Below are 25491 nucleotides of genomic sequence, written 5' to 3' on the forward strand. Positions count from 1 at the left end.
ATATACAATATTTAACCAATAGAGGCAATCACATAATGATTGTTTACTTAAACGGTGAGTTTGCATGGTCGATGCTTTCTCAGTATGTTCCTTCGCCATCCACATTGTCATCACTGATTGCACCAAACTCTTCACCATTGTCAAAATAGCTGTCAATGTAGTCGTTTTCCTACAGAGAAACCAAAGAAACATGAAGTCAAAAAATGAACTAACACTTCTTACAGATTGACCATATTAGATTTGTGTTAAACAAATTTGCCAATAGCGATTTCAGGTCGTGATTTGTAATCTAACCTCTTCAACATCCTCTTCTTCGTACGCTTCCTCTTCAATTTCTTCCTCCTCATTCCCGGTTTTCTTTTCAGTTTCATCATCAGATTTTTCAGGGTTTCCTTCATCTTTCTTAACCAGGTTCTGAAATAGTCATTAATATTCAATTATTTTTAATAAAACATTTGCTAGCTCAGAAGGACATATCTAGTTCTTGTTAAGTACACATATGCATCTTGATAAATCACCAAGAGAAAATTAATAGTACATGTAAAACAGAACAAACAAGTGAAGAAAAGCTTACGTCTAATTTAACCAGCATTTCCTCTGCATCTTTGCGTGATATCTTCACAGTTTTCTTCTTTGTGTCTGTTGGATTTAGGCATTTGGTCTTTATTCTTAAAGGAATCAAATAGAATGGAATTACATAAATCATGGCTTTCATATACCTGGTTTAGCACATGTTTTTTTCTTTTGGGGCTTCAATTCTTTTGGAAGGAGGTTCCAGGCTAAAATATCAAGAATAATATTTCCATTAGTTTCCTTTTATTTTCTAAATTAGCTGTAATCAAATGGCAGTATGTCATGCAAGTACCTGGACTCCAATCCTCATCTTCTAGGAGTTTTTGTTTCAGGTATCTCTCAGTATATCTCTCCACTTCTGTTTCAGGTAAACAAAAGAAAGTTCTGCTTCGGTATAATGATATACACGTTATTTTGAAAGCACCTAAATTATGCATTTAAAAACATTTAGGACAAGATGTACTGAAAACTGAATCTAATACTTGTTATAGATATACTGTATATTTAGCTCATTGCTGAATAAGGGAACTTTGAAAGACACTAAGGCCACATAAATATTAAAACTGCCAGATAAGGCAGCAGCTGTAACTCAATAGTCTGCAATAAACACGCCTCTCTCCTTTTCCCAGATATGACCCTAATGAAATGTCTCAGTTCCTAAGTGCTGCATTATCTTCCCTCACAGCAGTCAATTGTCTTGTCATAGCATCAGATGATCACGTTTCTAAGGCACTACTCTCCTCCTCACCTGCTTTATTGGACTGAGGCTTAATGTTGTGTGGTAGCCGTTGCATTGTTCCCCTCATCTCCTGTTTTAAGGCCAGCATGTAGTCCTCATCCTCGCCAGCTTTCAGCGGCACCGGCTTGAAGTCTGTGTTCTGGAGGAGGATGGATAGTGAAGGGCGATAATTCCAATGTATGACAGTTATGTTATTTTTTCACAGGTAATTTGTTCTCCTACATGGAGCAGACGTGAACAAATCTGTATATTTACAGGTTTAGTGTCGCCTTTAATTTTTCTATCTTTTAGTGTTAACTGATATTAGTGCAATTACAGTAAAATTATGTTCAGTATAATAGTACCAAATTGATCCTATAATTACAGTGAAAAATATATGAGGACTATTAAAAAGCAACCCAGGTACTGAAGTGCACTGCTTAAAAATCAACGGATCGTGTTATTACAATTTATTATATTTTTACTACACATGCACTCCAAAAAAACAAGTTTCTTCAGCCTAACTAAGTGGGCCTTGGTGTCACATACGAAGCAAGGGCTACCAATATGCCAAACCGACCCCCGGGGGCCTCAAAAGCTTCCGGTTTGTGGTAAATTGTTTGGGAATGGTTGGTCTCTGAACCCATGGGCAGATTATAATACAATGGGGCCCCAGGCAATGACAGATACTATTGCAAACAGTACTCAGCCACTCTAAAGTCCTATAGCTAGACATATCGGGATAAACGCTCACCTAAAATGTATCATGGTTTCTTTCTTGTGACATCTTCAAAGTGAATGTTTAGCATATAGCCTTTAGCAGAAAGACTTTTGGGGCTCTGTTATTGCAATTATTGACTAAACCCTTTGACTATGTGTCAAGAAATGCAAAGTTAATACCAGTGACTTTAGCTAAGGTTCTGCTTTGGGGCATGAGCCCTTTCACCCCTAGGCCTGGACCCAGTAGGCCCATATGGTAATCCACTCAGGCCTAGGCCGGTGTGCAAAATACAATAAAGCTGTCATATGCCTAGTGAGCTGGGTGTTATATCCTTGAAGGGCACTTAAATGCAAGAGGATATTAGCACAATGCACAGAAAGTATGAGGAAGATTAGTCAATTGGTGCACAAAAGTAATTTCTGTTCCATGACCCTCTATTTGCTGCATCATGCAGAGAAAAAACAAAAACATCTATGAGCAACTTAGTAAGCTTGTCTAATGTTACCTTGACAATGACAAATATTATTCCAAATTCATTTATACAAAATACAACATCGTTTTTGTCATAGCTTGTACTTTGGTTTCAACACAATGGGTAATGTTTTTCTTTTCTTTTTTTGTCTATTCACCATCCCTTAAATGTTGTGCTATAAAACGCTTTCCGGGCTTAGAAGTAAATTGAACACAGCGCAATGTGATCATCCTGGTATCTCTGAATGTGTGTGTGTGTGTGTGTGTGTGTGTGTGTGTGTGTGTGTGTGTGTGTGTGTGTGTGTGTAGGTACTTACTGGAAACAGCGGGTTGGGCCCCACCCTGGCTTCTGGCATGCTGCCCCTGCCGATGCCCAGAGCCTCGACGTTGAAGGTAAAGGCACCTATTCCACGACCCTTGCCTGCCATGGCTGCAAACCTCCTCTGTACCTGCAGCACAGTGTCCACTCACTATCAAACACGTGTCGGCACAAGGCACTACAGCATCCACCGCCTGTAGCATGACTTTGCCTACTATGAATCGTTGATCAACTTTGACACACCACATGCTCATTAACACTTATAATAAGTTGTTATACTCACTATGTGACTGTTAGTAAATTAGTCCTAACGTGGAGACGTATGTCAGGGCTGTTTACTGGCATTTAGCTTTTTAGCCTTTACTAAGTCTCCATGGATTTACTTTTCGATCTTACTTGTCATAAACATTCAGCTACTCAGTTTTATCTGTTGTTCGGCACATACACGAATTCCTGAAGTCAAAGTCTGCACCTGAATCTAATCAAGCTTTAAACGGCTTTACAAGGAGAGCGCGTGGATACCAACGCACACATGCTACTCTAAGCGTAAAGTGACTTCCCTTGCCCCGCCTCCGCCTGACGTATAAAAGGGCGTGGTTTATTTACAGCCAATAGAGTAGCGCGCTTTATATTGTCGTCAGTCATCTGATCTTCCAATGAGCATACTCTCCTCCTACAAGGGTGTGTCGGCAGTCACGGTCACAAAAACATATCACCTCTAGCTAGTTACACATCTCCGCCGCAAAATCACCTGCCATCACAATACCCGCAGCCGGTTACCTCGACAAGTGCATGAACTGGGATGTCTGCAGCCGACTGGTACGCTCACAAATCGCTCGGAGAAGGACTCTTCTGGATCCAGGAGCGATTTTACCAGTCAGAGAACCGGGCCAACATCTGGCTGCTCCGCGGCTCACACCAGGACGTGGTGATAGACACTGGTTTGGGTTTGAGGAGCTTACCTGACTACATCGACGGCCAGGGGTTGCTCGGCAAAGATCCGCAGAAGAAAAACCCGCTGCTGGCCATCGCCACCCACGCCCACTTCGACCACTCGGGTGGTCTCCATCAATTCCAACAGGTGGGCGTCCACAGCGCGGAGGTCGATGCCTTGGCCAACGGAGACAACTTCGAGACGGCCACCTGGCTCAGCGACAGGGAGATAGTCGAGGCTCCCAGTCCGGGATGGAGGGCAAGGAACTACAAAGTCAAGGCTGTGCAGCCCACACACATCCTGCAGGAGGGTAGGTAGGAGATGCAGCCTTTGCAGATCGGATTTATTGAAGAGGAGTGGATATGCGATCAAACGCCAGGTCATACGGTCTAAACGTATTTGCTTAGGGATAAACATCATGGTCGATACCATTAGAACATAATTAATGGGTGCGCCTAGACTCAGTATTTTTTACATTATGCAGTGTACAGTATGCACCCGACAGGAGGATTTACCCGCACAATGAATTTGGCATAAGACCAAAATGACGTGCTAGATGAATGCAGACACACATTCCTATACATTATAGAGGCATCTCACATATGTAGCGGAGCGGTACAATATGAGGTATTGAGTGGTGCTAACAACATTCTTAATGGATGATGCTCAACGCTTATGTCACAAAGGATGTTGTATTTCTTAGGCAGGAGTTCAATATGAGGTCAGGTGTAACACTTGTACAAGAGTAAATGTCTTATTACATAGCATTGGTCGGGCTCATTTGTTAGCCAACTGTGTTGGTAATGTGAGACAATATGTGACAAGAAGACGTGTTTTGTTTGTAGCTGCTTTGCATATTCTTTATTCGTTTTTTTTTTTGCAGCGCAGATCTATTTTAAGCCAGTGTGCTGATGGCACTGTTAAATCCAAGAAAAAGATGAGAAGAAAATGCAGCTATGCCGCAGTTTATGGAAGGCTTCCCATAGTGTATTAATAAGCTCACAGCATTGATTTAGCCATCACCCACAGTACTATTCACAGGTACACACCAAATCAATTCACTAATATAATAAACTCGTAGTTTTGGGATTAGCAGCTTTGTTTTTGTGGAGTTTGGACCAAAACCTTGTCTGTCTTTATTCTTCTTAGTGTGTCAAAACTGCAGCCAGCATTATCCAATGCACTGACTTGTTCTGCTGTGTCCAAGCCAGCATCCTGTGGTGCTGTGATTCAGTTGGATCCTTCTGACACAATGTACCGCTCATATTTGTTCTGAACCAAATCAATTATTTACTGAATGTCTTTGACTCGGGACATCAGTATGACATGAAAGAAACACAAATATAATCCAGCCAAATTATGAGGAACGTATGCATTTAGTTTGGATGTAAACTGTGTAGTTGAATGCATATAGGCCTTGAAGTTACAAGTTATGTTGTGTGTTTATATGCGTGATTTTGAAAACCCAATAACATCTCTCTCTAGGTGATGTCATCAACCTGGGTGACAGACAGCTGACGGTGCTCCACATGCCTGGCCACTCTCGGGGCAGCATCTGCCTCCACGACCGTGACAATAAGTTGCTCTTCAGTGGAGATGTAGTGTACGACGGTGCCATGATTGACTGGCTGCCCTACAGCCACGTCAGTGACTACATCAGCAGTTGTGAGCGCCTGGTGGGGCTAGTGGACAGCGAACAGGTACCACTGTGATACACACCTGAGGGTAGCTAACCATTTCAGCTCATAGTACCAATAGTTTGGGTCAGATTAATTGATCTTTGATGCACAAGGTATCCAATCCCATTGTCTATAAAATATTAGGTTTATAATGAAATTATCATAGTCCTGTTATATTTTTGATAGTTGTTCATTGTGTGTACATTTTAGGTGACTATTATTCTGAGACCGTTAAACAACTGTTTTTGTATGCTAAGAATGGAAAAGATAATTAGTAATATCCATGTCAATCAAAAGAATATAACATCATTTGTTTTGTAATCTTCCTTAAAGCAGAGCTATGTGCCATGTAACTATGGATACATATTGATACCCAAAGAATTGATGATTCGGATTTAGGAACTCATGTATTATGTCCTGTACATAACAAGTGTTACAAAATGTATAAATTCATTAAACAGGTTGACCAAGTCCTCCCAGGACACTACAACACCTTTGGTGCGAAGCAGCTTCACCGGATTGCATCCACATATATCAGCAGAGCTGGGACGTGCCCAGCAAAGTTCTCCACATTTGCCTGGGGTACTCTGGCTGGTGTGGCGCTGCGGGCATTCAACCCACGAAGTGCCTGCTAATGTGAGGGGATCATGGAGCTGAAGGAAGCACAAGTGAACAAAGAAAGATGTTTAAATATGGAGGGGGCACACCCCTCATTTATCTGTAACTTGATGTAACATTGTTCATTTACTTATGTAATCCAACAGACATTATAGAATTTATTTCTGGAAAATGCCACAATTGGGTGACATAAGTCAATAATCAGCATCATATGAAGCATATAATATAAAGTATTTATAATGTTATTCTGTTCTATACTATTTCAAATGTATTTGTTGGGTTGAATATTACTATGTATGATTTTTATACTTTAAGCAGTTGTGCAATTATAATAGCACAACGATGATACAATTCTGCACTGCAAACAGCAAGCAGAGTCAGCATGGCCATAGTATTTCTCTATGCATTTTACAATGCCCAGTGTCGACTACCTCCCATGTTTGTAACAGTGCTTTGTACTATTGACAAATCTAAGGCTTTGGGACCGAAACGTTGACAATAAAGCCTCTGTTCTACCTGCCTTTCCTCATGCATCGACTAAGACAGACAACTACACAGTTGTTCACGCAAGATGGATTCTCCTGAGAGAAAGAGAGGAACAGAATTGGATATAATATGATCCATCATATGCTCAGAGTGCAAAGCACTTACTGCAGGAAAGACTGTACGTGGGGAAGAAGGAAGAAAGTTTCCCTCTATACAGTAAATACTGCATGTTTGAACTGTTAAAACTCCTATATGCTGTGCTACAGTTTCAATTTAAGTAAGAGATGTATTCAATCATAATTTAAGATGCACAGTTAATAAAACTTGAAGTATTACCATCTTATTTTATGTAGACAAGAACATTGTGGAAGAAACAGAGTCATTTGTTTATTGATAAAACATTTATTATAATGTTATATTATTTAAACATGAGATTTTCACATTTCTCATCTTATGTTTGCCTTTGAGGGCGGTGTACATGCAGAACACAAAGCCTGCTAACATGAGAAACTTGCAAGGTTATAACATTCCATGTTATTTATATGTAACCGTTACAGATCTGCACATCATCTGTTAACATTACAATAATCAGGTTTCAATATAGCTGCATTTATAACAAAATCAATAATGTAACAGAAGACAAAGGAGGTTTATTTGTTAAAAACAAGTTTACAGTCACAAATGTTTTTAAAACTATTTGACAGTTTTCAATCTTAGTCAAATTGCCCAAGTTCTGCGCCCCGAGAAGGAAACTGTTATCAAAGTAAAATCCACAGTAAACAATACAAACAGAGTAGAAGAGGTTACTGCCCTGACAGACACAGGCTCACCTATAAGATTTGAGTTAGATGATTGTTTTCTTGTGACAAAAAATAACTGCTGTTAAGAGTTGTCTAAATGGCATTAACTTACATAACTAAATAAATACATGGCAGTGTACATACACCATTTTATTCTTAAGTGAATCCACAATACTGCAGTTTAGCAGAATTATAGGAATTACTTTTGAACAATACTTAAGCTTAAGTTAATTTCAGCTTATTCAAGGGTTTGTTCTGTGTATATAGAATATATGACCTACTTTTGGAGACGTCATTAGTGTAGATAAGTGTGAAAGTTAAGACCATGGGGACAGATTTTTATCCAGAAGAGATCACAGTAATAACCAGTACAGTATGTATGAGCACTTGCATAAAGTTAAACTTTCACCATTCATTGTTGAAATGATCTCAAGTAGTTCAACATTTTAACTTTAAGTCAAGTCATGTGCAAAAACAAACAAAATGGTGCATAGTAATTTTAGGAGAACCACAAAGATTATCTGTTGTATGAATAATTCGATGCATACACTGAAGTAGACACAGTAGTCAGTACAGACTTTAACCTTGACCTGCACACTTAACAGTTCCTAAGAAAACTCTTGATTGATTATACCTTATGTTCATCTTTCCACATGCTCACTGGCTTTCATAGCATAACCACTGCAAACCTTTATCTATAAAATGCAGATAGGAAACATCCAGTCGACATACTGCTAGTGCATTAAAATACATGATTTTGAAACATGGTTTAAGGAGCCAGGATGGCTAATAAGGTCAAAACAAAACAAGTTTCAGAATTAGAGTCCAAAGACAGACAGTAGGCCCAGTGTAACCTGTTTATTAGAGGAAAGTCCTTCGCTCTTAGCATCACTTTCTCCCAAGCAGTATGACCATAATAATTTCTCAAAGCAAGCACAGTACCTCCCAATTAGTATTGGACCATCTTCAAAATTGTGGCAACCCAGCAAAGTGCAGTCGCCTGCATTGATTGTCATCTGTCCTTTGTGTTAGAAGACGTTCCAGTTTGCCCCAGGAGGGTCTTTCATGATCAATCCTCCACCAGGAGGCAGTAGAGGCAGCTTATCCTCCTCAGGGCTGTGCATGTGGCCTAGCTGACTGCCTTAGGTTGGTTCACATATACGTTAAGCCAGGTAAACCATGGTTTAACCTTTTAACTGTTGCCTTTAGGCCAGTGTAAAATGTCTGTCAGGCGGGACAAGTTCACACTTGGCTTTGGAGCCAGTTGCGAGGATCAAGTCTGGCTTTGAGGTTCCTGAGGCTGCGTCGAGCCGGGGAGGGCCTTGAGAAGGGAGCTCCCTCTGATGACTCAAGGCTGTGGCTGCCCTCACTGTTGCTGGAGCTGTTGCTGGAAGTGGAGCTGGAGCAAGAGAGCGTGGTCTGTGTGCTGCGCTGTGACCGAGGTGAACGGGAGGAGATGGGGAACGGGGCAAGCAGCGAAGAGGGAGGTGGCTGGCAGGTACACTGCAGGGTCCCTCCTCCTCCTCCATACACCCTCCCTCGAAGGGTGCTGAGCTTAGCATCCAGCGACAGAGTGCGTGGCCTCAGGCAGGAAGGGGAAGCTGACAAGAGAGGAAAGTTTGAAGAAGGCTCGGGCCAGCCGTGGCGATGTGAGCAAGGGCTGGTGCTGCAATGACTGTCGCTGTCGGAGGTCAGGCTTGCATCTGAGGACAGCAGACTCAGCTGTGGGCAGCGGTGAGAGCTCAAGGGGCTCCGGGGCAGTCGGTGAGGGGTGCAGGGGCTGTGGCCAGAGAGGCGAGAAGTACAAGGACGGGGGCGGCCAGCGCATTTAGGGTTGTTCTCCTCAAACACAGACATCCAGGTGGGGGAGGTTCCCAGCTGGCTGCGGAGCTCCAGCTCCTGCATTCTCCGAGCCAGGATTTCTGACACAGTGCTGCTGAGGTCATTGGATGACTCAATAACTGCAGGAGAGATGCAGCAAAACTTTCATTATACGGCTGGATACAAGGCGAGAGCCAGGTTTCATAAAAAAATTGAAGTTCTTTCCATTTGGAACATGAACTGGTAATCCAGTTGTTTCTTAATATCCTTTTATTTTTTGGAGGCAGGGATTAGGACGGTTTCAATGCAAAATGAATACATTTGGATTATTTACGTAATGTTACTTTGAAATGTACTCTTAGGTTCATAAGAAAATATTGTAATCAAATTTGATTGTATGTCTGGTAATGCATTGTAGAGTTGAGCAGAATAATGGAAAAAACAAACAAATGATGTCTTGTAATATGAATTCGGCACATCTTAATGTTTTCATTAATTATGATGAATGATCATGAAACAAAAACATCCTGTCCTGTAATGTTTTGATCCTGGATTTGTAGTAAAGACTGCAACATTTACCTCAACATAGTTTATATGGAGCCCTACTCTTGTTACTTCACCTGTCGTTGTAATAAGACGAGAGCAGAGCACGAATCTCAGCAGACACTGCATTATCCTGCAGCAGAAGACCCTCAGAGGAGGGTGTGGCAAGAGGAGCTGCCGGGGAGGGGTAAGGAAAACCGAGAAGGAGGTTGGCGAGAAAGAAGGGATGGAATGGATAGGAATGGATAGGATGTGTGCAACCGGTTGCGTTCAGTTATGTGTTTTGATGGTCATTAGAGAAATTGATAATGGTTAATTCATGTTTATTTGGGAAATAAATGTTTAGGCATGATGAGAGAAGAAAAACAGATTAATTCAAGCATTAAGATGATTACCCGTAAAAAAAAAAAAAAGGAATGGTGGAAGTTGAGGGAAAATGTGACGTTAATCAGGAATAATGTACGAGGACACAAGGAAATAATAAAAGACAGAAAAGACACAGGAAAGGACAAAGAGGAACAGAGAAACAGAAGACAGAGAGTGAGTCAGCGTGTCAGAGATAAGATCCATTCTATCCTCTAGTACAGAGAGTGTGAGTTTGAGATATCGGGGAGGAAAATTTAATTGTGACAGCATCTCATGCACATGGACCCGAGGAATTAAAGCTACACACAGTCACATGCAAAGCGGGCACAGTGCTTTCTTTCCCTGCCTTCGCTTTTATTCTTCCAAATCATATCTTTGGCTAAAAGTGAGTAAAACTGTTTTTTAAATGCATATCCTCGCTCAGTAATATAAATCAGGCAGAGCTCTTACCCATTTCGTGATAGAGTGAGCCCTGTTTTGGTGTGACAGGAGCTGGTTTCCTTGGTGATGGCAGTTCAATTTTCATTAAGTCATCACAGCACTGTTTCCATTGGCCTGTCAGTTGGAGACGAACTGTCACTTTCAACGCACCAAGCAGCAAATCCAGAATATACAGTAGAGTATGTCCTTTAACACAGCAACACAATAACTAGTGGGATCAGAGCAAGTACTTACTCATGTCGTAGAAATGTTGCCAAAAGGCCTCCATCCACCGGTGCGTGTCTTCACGGCTGTCTGTTGTCAGAGTGTGTGTGACCTCCTCCCCTCCGTACTGGTTACTGATACAGATGTTCTGAACTTTACTTTGAGGGTCTTTCTCAGACGCGCGTATTCTGGTCTCCTGAAACACGGGAGCGACAAAGAATACAATCATCTACCACAAACTGAATACAATCAAGAATGAATGCCAGCACTCCTGAACTAACAAAATGATGTGCTGCAACAAGTGATCATTACGACAATTGTAATTCTAAGTCCCCACAGAAAATGAGCCCTCACTAGTACTGCCACGAATTAGTCCTCTTCCCAACCATTTCCCTTCAGCAATTAACTAAAAAAAAGGTGCAGACTCCCAATTCCCACATCTTCGTCCTACTCCAAATGTGTCCTCTTATGACCACTAGATGGCAGTGCTGTTCTATTCATCTATTCGTCACAAGCACTCCCTCCTCTTTAGGGACAGACAACTGTGTGACAATGGCTCACACAGACCTGATCTGACTGACTTGGCTTTAGGTCAGCTGGGAGATCAGGGTCAGCGGCTACACAACACTAAATGAGTCACTATGGAAGGAATGAGAAGCCTCACAGGCATCAAATCCCAGACACAGGCAATAAGATGATCAAGAACCTGACTGTCTGAATGACTGGCTGAGAGAATAAGGATACCTAGTTGGATGGAGCTGACTCTTTTGTCTTATTGTGTTTTCAAGACTCAAGACTCATATTGATCTGATTTTATTTTTGACATCTTTAAAGCCTTTTATCAGGACATGCCTGCTCTTTTCTAGCATTGCTGAACATTAACAACGTTACACCGGAAAGCTGAGCAACAGAACCACAGTTTTCTATGCTTGGCTTCTGAGCAGCTCTACAGGGGCAACTGAGGGCGGAGTGCCTTGCTCAATGGCACCTTTACTCATAGATAAGAGAAGAGCTCATTTCTCAACCAGTTGCCTTGAGCTTCAAACTGGCAGCAATCCACAAACCCAAACCCGTTCCATCTCTGCTCCTGAAGCCTCAGGCATTACCAAAAATAAAATGAAATGTGTCAAACTGGCTCAACCTCCAGATCATTTTATTCCAATCCAGATAGTTCCTCCATTTATGTGATTCCTTTGCTGACCTTGTTGATGGCAATAGTGAAAGCTGGCTCGACATTAGCTCCCACATCTTCTTGCCGGTGGTAGCAGAAAAGGCTTGTTCCTTTTAGAACGGCATACACCTTTGTCCAACTCTGAAGGTCACCTCCCAACTGCTGCAGGGTAGAGTAAAAGATCAGTGAAGTGCGGATTAAAAGACAGGGAGAGAAACACAAAGACAGATGGCAACATACGAAGGAGGAGTAAAGTGGAGGAGGAGAAAAGGACAACCAGGACAAAAGACAATATATATTGAAACCGTGAAAGTTCCCGTCACTGCCGCACACACACCTGCCAACTTACCTTAACTTTTAAACATCCACTCATCATCTGTTGGGTCATACAGTGAGGCTGAGCTGCGAGGCGGCAACACATAGAGCCATAGAGTGGCAGCCAATATGAACACTCTTCTGCGGGGAAAGAGAGCGAGATGGATGGACGAAAATAAACACCATGAATAAATAAAAGTATTTCCACTTGACATTCAAAATTCACAGGGAAAAATGTATAGTCATGTGCATCTACACACAGAGACACACACACACACACACTTCTTCCTCTCATCATGCTGCCCCCCTTAAGCACACAACACCAGGCACAGGGGTATAAAAGACAGGCAGCTGCAGGGAGTGTCATGAAGTGCAGCAATGAAACTTTACAGCAGGCTGAAGGGCCAATGAATAAAACACTAGGGGCCTGTCTGTCTGAGGGTCTGGGCCCTTGTTAGCCCACATCATTACAGCTTTACACAGCAGTCACCTCATAGCACAGCCTTTATTACTGTGACCTTGACAATGGCTGCCTGTCAGAGAACATGGAAGGACAGAGAGGAAGGGGTATTGGGGTCGGGGGGAGGAGAAGGGCAGTTCACTTAATTTAAGGGAAATTATTAGAATGCAAGGAAGAGAAGTGAGACAGTGATGAGTGAGGGGAAGCACAAAAAACAGACAGATGGCTGAATTGGCAGAGAAAAGAGAAAGATGGTGAGAAGACAGATTGAAGAAGGCTGTCACTCACCGTTGCCTGAGATGGTGAGGTCATGTGTGCGAAAGCTGTCCTGGACGTGTGACAGTGACAGGCTGGTATGAGCTAAGAGGTGGTACTTAGGGCCCCTGTCAACACACAAGAGAGGGGATGGAAATTTATTTTGCATTTGAGAATGCATGTTTCGAGTGAAAAATTGTCTCCATAAAGATGCCAACTGGTAAAAAGATCAACTTAAAGCTTAAACTTACGGTACAGAGGGAACTGGCAGTAGAAGAGGAGCTGCCCCCCCGTTGCTAACAGGACTACATTGCCCAGGCTCCATGGCTGCCCGGAGCTTCTTCCCGGCTGATCTCCCCAGTGACGAGCTCAGTTTACTGGCTAGTTTCCTTGACGTGCTGCCTGTTGAGTAGTCGTCCTCTGAGCAGCAGCTGTACAGCTCAACACGCAGCTCAAAACCCGGCCTGGCTTCATTACTGCAAAAGGATACACCAGATCATGAACATATCATCATATATTTTGTGAGTATTTCAGTTTATGTGTCAGACAGATGACTTACAATACGATGGTGTTGTCAAAGCAAATATCAGTGAGTGTCCGGTCCACTATCACCATGTCTGTGTCAAAGATCTCTCCTCCCAGCTGCAGCAGGCAGAACACTGCGCACCGATGAAGCTCTACAAAGGACGAGGTGGAACGGCAGAACAAAAGAGAGAACAAATGATGTGACATCTTTCATTCATTTGCGTCACTTGAAAACTCATCGCCAGCTCCAAAACAACATCACCTCTGGAAATAACTACTCTAACAACGTGTTGAGGCCAGAGGCTAGAGAGGGAATATGACCCGAGTAGTTAAAGGTGAAACAAGATCAGCTCCTCCACCTGGCTGACGTTGTTAGTTTCAGTTCAGCAATCTGTGAACTGGCCAGCTGGGCTAGGAATTCCTATGAAGCATGTTTTGTGGTTGAAACTGAAGCACAATGGGGTATCTTGCAGTAGTCAATTAGAGCTACGACAACTACTGCCTTTTATATACACTGTGAAAAAATACACAGGAATTGTAAAGAAGCTGCAATACCTTTCTGGGCATGCATGAATATAGGTAACGATTATGGTGAATCCTTGTGCCAACACACCAACATATTAATAATAACAGTGAGGCATGAATGTAAAAAATAGGACTCTTGGAATCTTTGTTGGAATATAAACAGTGTGGCTCCTGATGGTCCTCTATCTTTATTTAATTAAAAAATATATATATTTTGCCACAAAAGTAGAGTCCGCTCCTACAGTATTTATGTGCTTGTCTGTACAAGGCACATTGACACTTAATATTCATACTTAACATTCCAAGTGTGAGCTCAACGCTCTGCTTAGAACGTGATTGGACACGTGACAGAGGAACATGCTTTACTCCTCCTCACCTCCTGGGCTCAGTTTATGTCTCGGTGTGCTTAATGACCTTGACTAACAGCCTCATTAAGCTTTGTAAAGAGTCTACTACCTGTCTCTTGAGTTCATTTATATGCACAGGCCATGCAGATTATTTCCATTCAAGTCACCAGGGAGAGAATGAGGTCTGAGACTGATATAATGACTGCAAGGGTGTTAACCTACATTGACTTTATCAAGACGAGGCGGGATAGCAAATAGTCAATTTCATGACGACTATTGTTATATTTTCCGTGCACCATTGAACTCTGAAATGCCATACAAATGTTTACTATGAAATAATTCACAGTAACAGACCACAGGAAAAAAACGAGAGTTCCTTAAATTACTTCATTTGTTAAATGCCCTGCTAATAATGACCCAGTTCAGCACCTGTGTTGCACTGCTGCTTCTCAGAGCCAAGAGGCAAAGCCAGCAGGACTGAGCGGTGGGTCAGGTTGTGCTGCCAGGAGTTTCTCTCCAAAAAACAGTTCCTGGAAAATACTGAAATTTCTGGTAAAGCTGCAACAGATTGTAATAATCAGCTTCAGGAACTGTGCTATGGACCATGCATAGAGTAGAGAAAATGTCCTACTGTATGATCTGTCCGCACAGTTTAATGGGTCAGCAGATTTTTCAGATATGAATCATAAAGTCCACATCAGTATTTCACCCTCTGAAGGAATGAGGAACCCCACACTCAACCCTGTGGTTATACAAAACTTTTACACACATTCAACATATTAGAATTAGCCATTTCATAACCGTGTGTGAAGCCACATACCATTCCCTCCGAAGCAAATCATTAATAAATCCTACAGGCATAAACCATTAATACTCCATCAATAAAATTCTTCCCACACATGGCTTCTCACCTCCTTTGTTCTTGAAATACTCTGTGTCTTTCCACATGAGAGGGATCCGAAGATCTGTAATGACAACAGACAGGGGATTAGACCACAAAAATGTTAATCACTCTTACTGTCTAACTGATGTGTGTGTATCTGAAAATGTGTCTCCTTACCCATGCTGCTCTCAGTCACTGGCTAAAGCATCCACAGCTAATTACCATCTGTGTGTGAGTGTGTATCTCTTCAGCTGGGTACCAGACATGCAGCAAATAAACGCCCATAACAAAAACACACATACATGCTCCCTGCCTCAACTCTCATTAATATTATATATATATATATATATATATATATATATATATATATATATATATATATATATATATATATATATATATATATATATTATATATACACATATACATATACATATATATATACATATATATGTATATATATATATACACACATATACATATACATACATATATATACATATATACATATGTATATATATACATATACATACATATATATATGTATATATATATATACACACATATACATATACATACATATATATACATATATACATATGTATATATATATATATACATATATATACATATGTATATACATATATACATATATACATATGTATATACATATATACATATATACATATGTATATACATATATACATATATATATATATATATATATACATATATACATATATACATATATATATACATATATACATATATATATACATATATACATATATATATACATATATACATATATATATACATATATATATATATATATATATATATATATATATATATATATATATATATATATATATATACACACACATATATATATACATATTTTAATTAACCTTCTCAACATGTTCTAAAAACAAACAAAACAAGAAACTAGTTGTTTTGGTGTCCCTGGTGTGAATTATCTCCCTGCAGTGTGTCTGCAATGCAAACAGAGTAGCGCCATAATTATTCATCCGACTGCCCGCTGTCATACTGCAATAGGCAGCATCTGCCTGACAGGAGGAGCTCTGCACCAAATCGTAACACTAAATGGATCACAAAGATTCAAAGTTCTTATATTTTGCCGGTGCATATCCAAATATCCAACAATGAATACATTAAGTTGTGTTTTTTTTACAAATTCCTTGCATATTTCCGCATACATTTATCTTACAACACACACATCCAAACATTTAGACAAGGTTTTACTTGCCTGAGATGGCCACTTTTCCTTTGCACGGGAGTCTGTCGTCCATCGGCCCTGCATCTGATGACCTCCGCGTGACCTTCTGCATGACCTGAGCCTCTTTCATCCTCTGGAGCTCCGACATGTAGGCCATGATACGTGTGCTGCAGGTCTGCAGGCTCTTCGACGCCTCCAATGCCTGGTCTTTCTGGGAGCAGGCAGCCAGCAGCTTGCAGGCTCCATCGCGCATACGGATCTCATGGTCAATCTTCTTCTGGATGTCGCTGTCCTGCAAGGACAAGGGATGGAGGAGAAGGGCAAAACAATTAGTGTAAGGTGAATCATTCTTAAATGACGCATAAAACATTTGAAAAGAGTCTTTGTCAACTGTAGGAAGACATAATTAGAGTACATGGGGTGAATCGAGGGAGGACGAGAATAGGCATGACAACTCTAACAGATAGCAATGCAAAGAAGGGCAAGCTTTTTTTGGCAAGAATGGTAGAAATGAAGAAGACATCAAGAGTGGTAGTCTGCAGATTACAGGTCTCTGGTGGATACATTAGTGAGATGTGTCTCTGAAAGCACTTAAGAGTTGGTTCTGTGTGTGTTGGCATGGACGTGGCCTTTCGCCCTCTTACCAACCCCCTGCTGAGCAGACACATAGATGCTTAATCATTTAGTGCAAACTTACCACACACACACACACACACACACACACACACACACACACACACACACACACACACACACACACACACACACACACACACCAGGTGAGAGAGCAAAGATTGAAGCTGTTGAACATTAAACATCTGCAGCCCTAATGAGAGACCCCAAACACACATGTGTACACATACACACCTCTAGCCACGGTACCTTTGCTAAAGCTGCTTTCTCAAAAGGAAAAATACAATAATAGAATATTAAACTGAACTCGAGCTGGCTTTTCTGGGGGAAAACATACTATCTACACTTGTGCAGGAGTAAACAAACCATGCACACATACTCAAACACGTGCAGACAGTAAAGGTTCCTCAATCCATAACTGTCTGGCTCTGCCTCTAATGATGCTGTCCAGAGTTTAAACAAATCTCTAAGCCCCTCTACACTTTGTCAGCAGTACAAAACACTGTATGCATGAACTTCAAACAGTGAGGGGAAGAACTAACATATGAGGTGAGAGGGATGAGAGAGCACAAAGAGATCCAAGAATCAAAACAGACCAAGCAAAGGCAAAGCCAGATTGACCTCGAGTGCTCACTCTTTTTTCAAGTGCTCTTACCACATCAATAAGGTTGTCTTTAAAGAACTGCTTGAACCCAGTTAGGAAAATAGGATGGTTACTCTCTGTTTATAATGAATGAATGAATAAATGCCATGCAGCATTTGCCCGACTGCTGGAACATTTGTATTTCTGTGTGTGTGTGTGTGTGTGTGTGTGTGTGTGTGTGTGTGTGTGTGTGTGTGTGTGTGTGTGTGTGTGTGTGTGTGTGTGTGTGTGTGTGTGCTTGTCCTCTTCAGTGATACATTAACAAGTTCGCACTCTCCCCACAAATGAACTCTCTTTGCCCTTCTTTCCCCACCCCTCTCTCTGTCTGATAAAAGCACCTTCTCCTCCTCTACTCCAATGTTTCTCATTTATAGTCTCTCTCTCTGGCTTATTATTATGCATTTTTTATTCTTTTGATTTAAGCTTTTTAACTTTTATTGCAAATGTTCTTCCGCCTTCCCTCACATTACATCTGTTCCTCTCCACCGTCCTCAATCAGCTTTTCTTTCTCCTCCTCCATACCCTCGTGCTTCTCTCTGCAGGTCTCTGTTCGCACGAGTCCCACACTTTGTTCAACAGAGGAACAGTGGGAGAGGAATGAATGCAGTTTAGACACAAAAGTCCACATTTGAATGTAGTGCACTTCAAGATGAGGTTGTGTGGTTTCTGATTAACCACAGTCTTGGAAAAACTCATTTGTTTCCTTTGGATGTAACCACACTTAAAGCTACACTAAGTAAATCACACAGATCCAACTATTCTGTCTCTAAACCAAAACATTGAAACTCTGTAAATCATAGTCGAGCATGCATTACAGTATCATTTGCTGCAATAATATGGTATAACATTAAAATAAATTACTAAATTACTCCTTAGAAATACTGCCAGAGTTAAGAATTATGAAACAAAATGAGAGCCTGACTGAGTGTACTTATCCTAATGAAGATAATGATCAGTCTAGAGTCGTGTACAATCTACACTGGCTGTTGAACACAATGTAGCTACAAATGCCATTAAATAAACACATCCACGGGGTAAAAAGCAATTACATAACTCTTGGCTGCAAAAGAAAGGGGACCAAATTACAGCAATGGTATAAACATGTAGCACTCACCTACAAGTGGATAATTCAATTTTACAGGTCAAGTGTTTGAGTGTTCATTGTTTGATTGAGATGATTTTGAAGAGATAATATGTAATTATAACTGAGGATAAAGGAAAATGCACATTCATGTCTGCATTTATGTTTTTGATTTCTTTGCAATGAATACTTAACTGATACGTTAAGAAAGAGTAATACATGTATATTTTATACATCACCAATATTACAATAATAAGCCAAAGGTTTGAAACTTCTAGACAACAAACATGAGCAATATCCACTGTTTGCACGTCTGTAAAGCATAAGCCAGGATTCAGGACTGAAACGTGTTTTTGTATGCATACAATTTGTTGATTAAATTAAAACTTAGATAATCAATTAATAATGGAACCAATTAACTATGTTATTAAGTATTTTAATTTGTATAAAAGTACTTCTCAAATGTTGAGATCTGCTGCTTTTTAAATCAATGTCAATTGACTTTGGACAAAATAAACAATTGTAATACCCCATTTTGCTATGTGGAAAAAACTATTGCTCAATTATTCAATCTGAAAAAATAAAACCTTCCTTGTGCACAATACAATTAAACAAAAAAGGGGGCAAAAATGTGAACCGATGATGAACAGAGAAAGGAAAGAAAGCACATCTCTGGCCGTATTTAAATGTCCTCGTCAATGGTGGCACCACAAACCATGGTCCATGCACCACTCAGCCGAAGGCTAGCCAGCCAACTTTGAAGGAACACACATACACTTATAGCATGCAGGCACGCGCACGCACATATGTGCGCGTGCGCATGCACACACACACACACACACACACACACACACACACACACACACACACACACACACACACACACACACACACACACACACACACACACACACACACACACAGAAAAGGTTTCATGTAGGGGGCCTTCCTAGAAGGGGGTCCTGTATTTAGAGCAGCTAAATTAACAGGGTTCTCCTTAAGGGGGATCTCAGAATAGAAGAAGCCTAGATCTACCTCTAATCTATGAGTCTGGTTTTATGTCAGGCTAACAGAGTAAATCAGAAATAAACACTCACGGACAGCGAAGTAAGAGATAAATAGATAGTAAGAGATCTCTTTATAATCTTTCACAAATGCTCACAGGCACACATACATATAACCGTGCAAACACACACATGGTCACAGTGATTCCCTTGCAGTGTCTTCAGTGGCAGGTGTTAGACCAGTGGGCATTGACAGGGAGGCTGCCCGCCCCGCTTGTGGCAGTGTGGACAGCAGCCAGATAGAGGGTGAAGGAAGGGTGGATGGGCGACAGGGATGCATTGCATGTTGGGTATCAAGCAGCGTCACAGAGAGGAGGTGGTGCTGTCAAAGAAAACAACGGGGGATTGAGAAAAAGAAAAGAAGAGCTACGGGTTGACAAGGCAAAAGGTCTGGGTGGGTGTTAGAGGCAGTTGGGAGAAAAAAAGAGATGAGAACAGGAAGCACAAGTGGAGGAAAAGAAAGAGAAAGTGCTCTCAGGAGGTGAGCTGGGTATAACATTAGGGGATGCGGAGGGAGAGATGGCGAGGAGGTGCTAGACTTATAAGAGAAGACAACAATGATGGGAAAAACACAATTTGGGCAAAAGGGAGGTGGCAATCAGGAAATTAAGAGACAGATTTGGCAACAGAAAGAGAGGTAGAGGGTTCTATAGCAGACTTGGAAATAATTGGGAAAGTGTCTTTTTCTGAGAGGAAAAAAAGACTTGACTGTTACACTAGTGGTGAAAGATAGACAGCTTTTTGATTATGGAAGAATTTAGACCAACTGCATACTGTTCCCTCATACTCAAATCATTATTGTGGATTTTTTTTTTATAGAAAAATCATAAACATGGTAGAGTTAGTTGGCCGTTTATCACAGGGCTGGTGGATCCCTGTCCCCATGTTGAAGTGTCCTTATGCAAGACAACACGTGTGTTGCTTTGGATAAAATAGTCTGTCAAATGAACACAATGGATCGAGATAATGTAAAAAAAGAATAGAACAGCAATATGATCAATAGTAAATATTAGTATTTGCTTCAAACAATAGAAATTTTGATAGCATCACTGTATGCCACCAACAGTATTACGCATGAGGCCAATCTAACCTTTCATCAGGTAATTTGATGCCTAAGTAGATACCAGATGGTCACTTCCTCCATCACCTCTCTTTCCCTATCTGGCTGTGTGTGTTGATCCTCACTTGTGTGCCTGTGGGTGTGATCTCAGAGACACCAACACACACACACACACACACACACACACACACACACACACACACACACACACACACACACACACACACACACACACACACACACACACACACACACACAAACACAAACACACACACATGCTGGTTTGGGGATTTGACGCCACTGCAGATGGTGTATAATGGTTTGTTTACGATGTGTTGTAACGCATGAGTAGGCTTTTCTGTTCAGATCACTGACCCTTGACCTCTGACCTCAGGCCCTGAGCAGACCAGACGGCTGCTGTTACAGAATAGGGTTAGTCCATGGGGTTAGATTTAAAAACAAATCAGTATTAAACACAGCAAGAAATAACTGTTTGCTCTGTACAGTAGAACCACATTAATTGAAATTGCTTGGGATTGACAGAGTGGAGGATTTAGAGTTCTTCCTAAATTGTGTTTACATTTACAAGACTACTCATACGTTATTTGTAAAATGTGGCGTTTTTTCCAGCATATGTCTTTGCCATTTCGCTTAACTCTACGGATGGCAGTTAGTCTGTCAGTTCAGTTCCTCACTTTGGTCCTGACTGAAATATCTCAACAACTATTAGATGGATTGCAATGAAATGAGAGACATTCCTGTTCCACTTAAGGAAGAATTGTTTGCGATGAGAGCCATTATAAAGTAAAATGTTCTATTCATCCAATAATTTGGTTTATGACTAAATACCCGTAAAAGTAATGACATTCCCAGTAGCCTCAGCTGCTGTAACGCTTATTGGCAAATGTTTGTATACAAGCATGGTCATTGTGAGCATTCTGGCCCGCTGGCATTAGCATTTAGTACAGAAAAGTGAGGCCGCCTCAGAGTCCAGTCTTAGATTATATCAATTCTGAGTACAAGTCTTGGGTTTACTGGAGCAAGCATGTGCACAATAACATGTGCCCTTCTGAAACCAGTGCACATACACAACAGGCATCAATGTTGATACCAGTAAAGAAATGGTCTTCGGCATTTGCATGGAATCTGCATCCTCCAGTTCAAGACTGACTTCTCTAATCACTATAAAGCCACTTTTTCCTCCATGCTGACTCCGAAGTTGTTTTCTTTTTGAACAGACAACACGCCACAGCTGACTGCTTTTGGACAGACAGAGTGAAAGAGGTCGATAGAAAAAAGAGAGTAGCAAGAGGACAACAATTGAGAACAATAACAACAGGACTTAAACCCAAAGGCAAAAGTCTTGCACATGCACACGCACGCGCACACGCACACACACTCTATTTCACATACACAAACATACATTCCTGACCACTCCCATACAGACTTCACTGACCAAACTGCTGGCTTTCAATTAGCCAGCCACAACTATGTGCCTCGCCTTCCCTCTCCATCCTCTTCCGCTACTTTCCTTCATGCTCACCCTCTTCCCCTCCCATACCCAGAGCATGGCTGCAGTTAAGCATAGAGGGAGCAGTTGAAAGTGCAAGAAAGAGTAGGAGATAAATGAAGAGGAAAAGAAATCAAGGACAAATTAGCTGAGAGAGAGAGAGAGAGAGAGAGAGAGAGAGAGAGAGAGAGAGAGAGAGAGAGAGAGAGAGAGAGAGAGAGAGAGAGAGAGAGAGAGAGAGAGAGAGAGAGAGAGAGTTGGCGTATAAAAGAAAATGTGGGAATGAAGATATAAGGAGAATGGAAAGAATAAGGATATGGATAGAATATGGGTGAATGGACGAAATGGAGTAATGGGTGAATTGCTGGGGTGTTGCGGAAGGAAGTCACATTGTGTGACTTTCAGTAACACACAACATGTCACTGTCATACCCATGACCACAGACGCATAACAAAGCAAGCAGTAAGTGTATTACGTACACATATGTATTCAATGAAACACATAGCCTGGAGATCAGGAGAAAACAGACCACCACTCAAAAACAATGATCCAATTCACCCAAACAAGTCCCTACAGTGTCGCAGACTCCAGCTGCTGTTGGGAAGCCTAGGCACAATAACAGTGAAGGGAACTAGTTTGGTACTGCTCAGACGGAGCAGAAGAAGGGGGAAAAGAAACAGTAACTGGGTGGGGTGCTTGCGTTGGCCTTTTACGACAGCAAGGCTGGCTACAGAGCAGTCCAAGTCTGTTCAATGCCAGGTCGCACGCACACACACACACACACACACACTCCCTGGGCCCTTTCATATGTCAAAATGCATCCGTGTACCCCGGTCTAGGTGCCAACATGCTGATGTCATTATTGAGGAGACTGCTGTAGAGATTTAACAGTGGACCAACTCACCCTTATAGCTGGAACTCCCTCCTTCAGACAGCTTATGCATTCAATTAGTCGCTGACAATATAGACTGTTTCTGTTCTGCTTGAATGGAAAACTATGCGAGTGCTTGTCCACATGCGCTTGTCTGTGCGAGCGTGTGTCCAAATGACTTTGCAGCCAGCTGTTCTCACACAAAGGCAATGTGTTTCAAATGCAGCTGGGTCCTAACTAACACACACACACACACACACACACACACACACACACACACACACACACACACACACACACACACACAGTGGAGTCATAGCAGAAAGTTCTAATGAGAGAAAAAGAGTGTATATGTGTAAAATCATGTTTTATGTACATGCAGAAGGTGCCGAAATATGCATGTGTATACAAACAAATACATGCAAGTACGTCAGTGCATATCTGCTCTGTGTGTGAATTTTGTATATGCAAGTAAATTGAATTTCTTGGCTGCTATCTCTACAGAGAGCAACAGAGAAGTGGATTTCAAGCTATAAAACAAATTGTTTAGAGCTACGAGAGAGCAAAGGAAGCTTAGAGTCTGCCAAGCAGTGATCACTGCAGCAATTTATAGGCACATTAAAAGGGTGATGGCTCTTACACTGCTGTGCACACTCAGCCTAATATACTAGGTCCACATTATCATACAGAAGCAGAGTGGGAGCTGGGAGCAGCTGCGGGCAGGGAAAGAAAACTTCAGAATAATTTGAAGGCAATGTATAGGTGATAATAACAGGAAGTGTGTGAGCACCTGTGCATGTGTGTTTGTATATATATATATCTACTGTATGACTGTGTGTGGTCTCTCAGCATATAACTAACAGGCCTGGAGAGTAAAGATTTATGAAACACTGCGTACAGGTTTCGGAGCAGACCTCCCCCAGTTCCTCGTCCATTTCACCTCTAAGAGGACCAGGGGGAAAAACTGGGCTGCATTCAAAATACAGTAATGCTATGTTCAGATAAAATAAACTGAATTGTAAATCCTCTCTGGATCCTTGAAGGTTAGAATATGTTTTGTTGTGCTTCTTTTAGATTCAACTCTACATGTCAAACAGACCAAAAAAGGCTCGGCAAAAATAAATCACAAAAATGTGATGGTAATAATTGTATTTTCCGGCAGTTTTTACATAGTTTTGTATGTTTCACAGCTTAAACCCTAATGAGACTAATTGGCAAACTGGACTGTCTGGGGACTGCAAGAGGCAATTAATAAATTAGGACACACACACACACACACACACACACACACACACACACACACACACACACACACACACACACACACACACACACACACACACACACACACACACACACACTTGCAGGCCTGGAACACAGCCACATACTATTATACAAGCTGATGCTGTATTATTAACTGATTAGCAAGCTTTTCCTCTAAACCAGAGGCCCATACAGACAAAGGAGAGAAGGGTTTAGGAAAGGAACGGGCTGATAGTGCATCCCTAAGTGGGGAGATAGGGTAAAGAGGATTTAATCACATTAAAAGATACATGTAAAAAAAAAAGAAAAAATGCACCGATGTGACACATCAAATTGTCGTTTGAAGAGAGGTGTTAGTCTGTGAACGGAAGTTGGCTGTGTCGCTTATCGCTTACGCTGATATGGGTGGGGGGCTGGGTGGAGCACATCACTTTCTCTGAAAGTCATTTGACTCTTCCAAGAACCTCTGCAAGTGTCATGGTAACTGACAGCTCTCAGTATGACATGCTACCTCACACCTCGTGTAGATGTGGGGGAAGAGGAAAGGCGAGGGTAGAAGTAGGACACGACAGGTTTTTGATTCGATCTCCTCCGTGTGTCTTCTTTGCCCGTGACTGGCCGACAATATCACATGACTGGTTGAGTATTTTGCTTCCAGTTTAACTAGTATAACTTGCAAGTGCCACTATAAAGCACATCAGTGCTTAGGAAAAATGGCAAATAAATTTTGGGCATACTCTTGGCATAAGAGCCCATAATTCCTATGGTCCAAACAAAGAAAAAACAGAATCAACATTGACTACATTTTGACTCATGGGAGTGGCCAGAGAGGGACAGACAAATGGCAGATGACAAACGGCTAAAAAGGGACAAAGGGAGGGTTGAGAGGGCAAGAGGTCACAGTGCCACAGTTTCCCGATAGAAAGTAGCATCCCTGCTGGGTCCTGCACC

The 25491-nt window shown here is 41.4% G+C and overlaps 3 protein-coding genes across 3 annotated transcripts in view; 1 reads left to right on the top strand and 2 right to left on the bottom strand.

Annotated features, from left to right (window-relative positions):
• Positions 1 to 42: 42 nt before the first annotated feature.
• polr3g (polymerase (RNA) III (DNA directed) polypeptide G) lies at positions 43 to 2938 on the bottom strand. Its single transcript, XM_079222395.1, has 7 exons — positions 2801 to 2938; positions 1322 to 1451; positions 866 to 931; positions 720 to 779; positions 575 to 639; positions 295 to 414; positions 43 to 169 (listed from the first exon to the last, which is right to left on the bottom strand). Exons 1-7 carry the CDS (start codon positions 2909 to 2911, stop codon positions 80 to 82), a joined length of 642 nt encoding a protein of 213 aa, XP_079078521.1. The 5' UTR covers positions 2912 to 2938; the 3' UTR covers positions 43 to 79.
• Positions 2939 to 3604: 666 nt separating this feature from the next.
• On the top strand, positions 3605 to 6553 carry mblac2 (metallo-beta-lactamase domain containing 2; the record flags this gene model as incomplete). Its single annotated transcript, XM_079221859.1, has 3 exons — positions 3605 to 4046; positions 5222 to 5436; positions 5877 to 6553. The coding sequence occupies 3 exons, from the start codon at positions 3605 to 3607 to the stop codon at positions 6048 to 6050; spliced, it is 831 nt and encodes a 276-aa protein (XP_079077985.1). The 3' UTR covers positions 6051 to 6553.
• Positions 6554 to 6922: 369 nt separating this feature from the next.
• The window catches only part of rtkna (rhotekin a), a gene marked incomplete at its 5' end in the record, with an annotated part of 53503 nt that continues 34934 nt past the window's right edge, over positions 6923 to 25491 (bottom strand). Inside the window, 10 exons of the mRNA XM_079221829.1 lie at positions 6923 to 9280; positions 10500 to 10604; positions 10725 to 10890; positions 11896 to 12027; positions 12215 to 12321; positions 12929 to 13023; positions 13147 to 13371; positions 13455 to 13572; positions 15204 to 15257; positions 16446 to 16707. Of these exons, the coding sequence (XP_079077955.1) occupies positions 8562 to 9280; positions 10500 to 10604; positions 10725 to 10890; positions 11896 to 12027; positions 12215 to 12321; positions 12929 to 13023; positions 13147 to 13371; positions 13455 to 13572; positions 15204 to 15257; positions 16446 to 16707 (1983 nt within the window). The 3' untranslated portion in view covers positions 6923 to 8561. The remainder of the gene's footprint in view (positions 9281 to 10499; positions 10605 to 10724; positions 10891 to 11895; positions 12028 to 12214; positions 12322 to 12928; positions 13024 to 13146; positions 13372 to 13454; positions 13573 to 15203; positions 15258 to 16445; positions 16708 to 25491) is intronic.

Source organism: Taurulus bubalis, assembly GCF_910589615.1.
Source record: "Taurulus bubalis genome assembly, chromosome: 8".
In the NCBI taxonomy this organism is placed as follows: Eukaryota; Metazoa; Chordata; class Actinopteri; order Perciformes; family Cottidae; genus Taurulus; species Taurulus bubalis.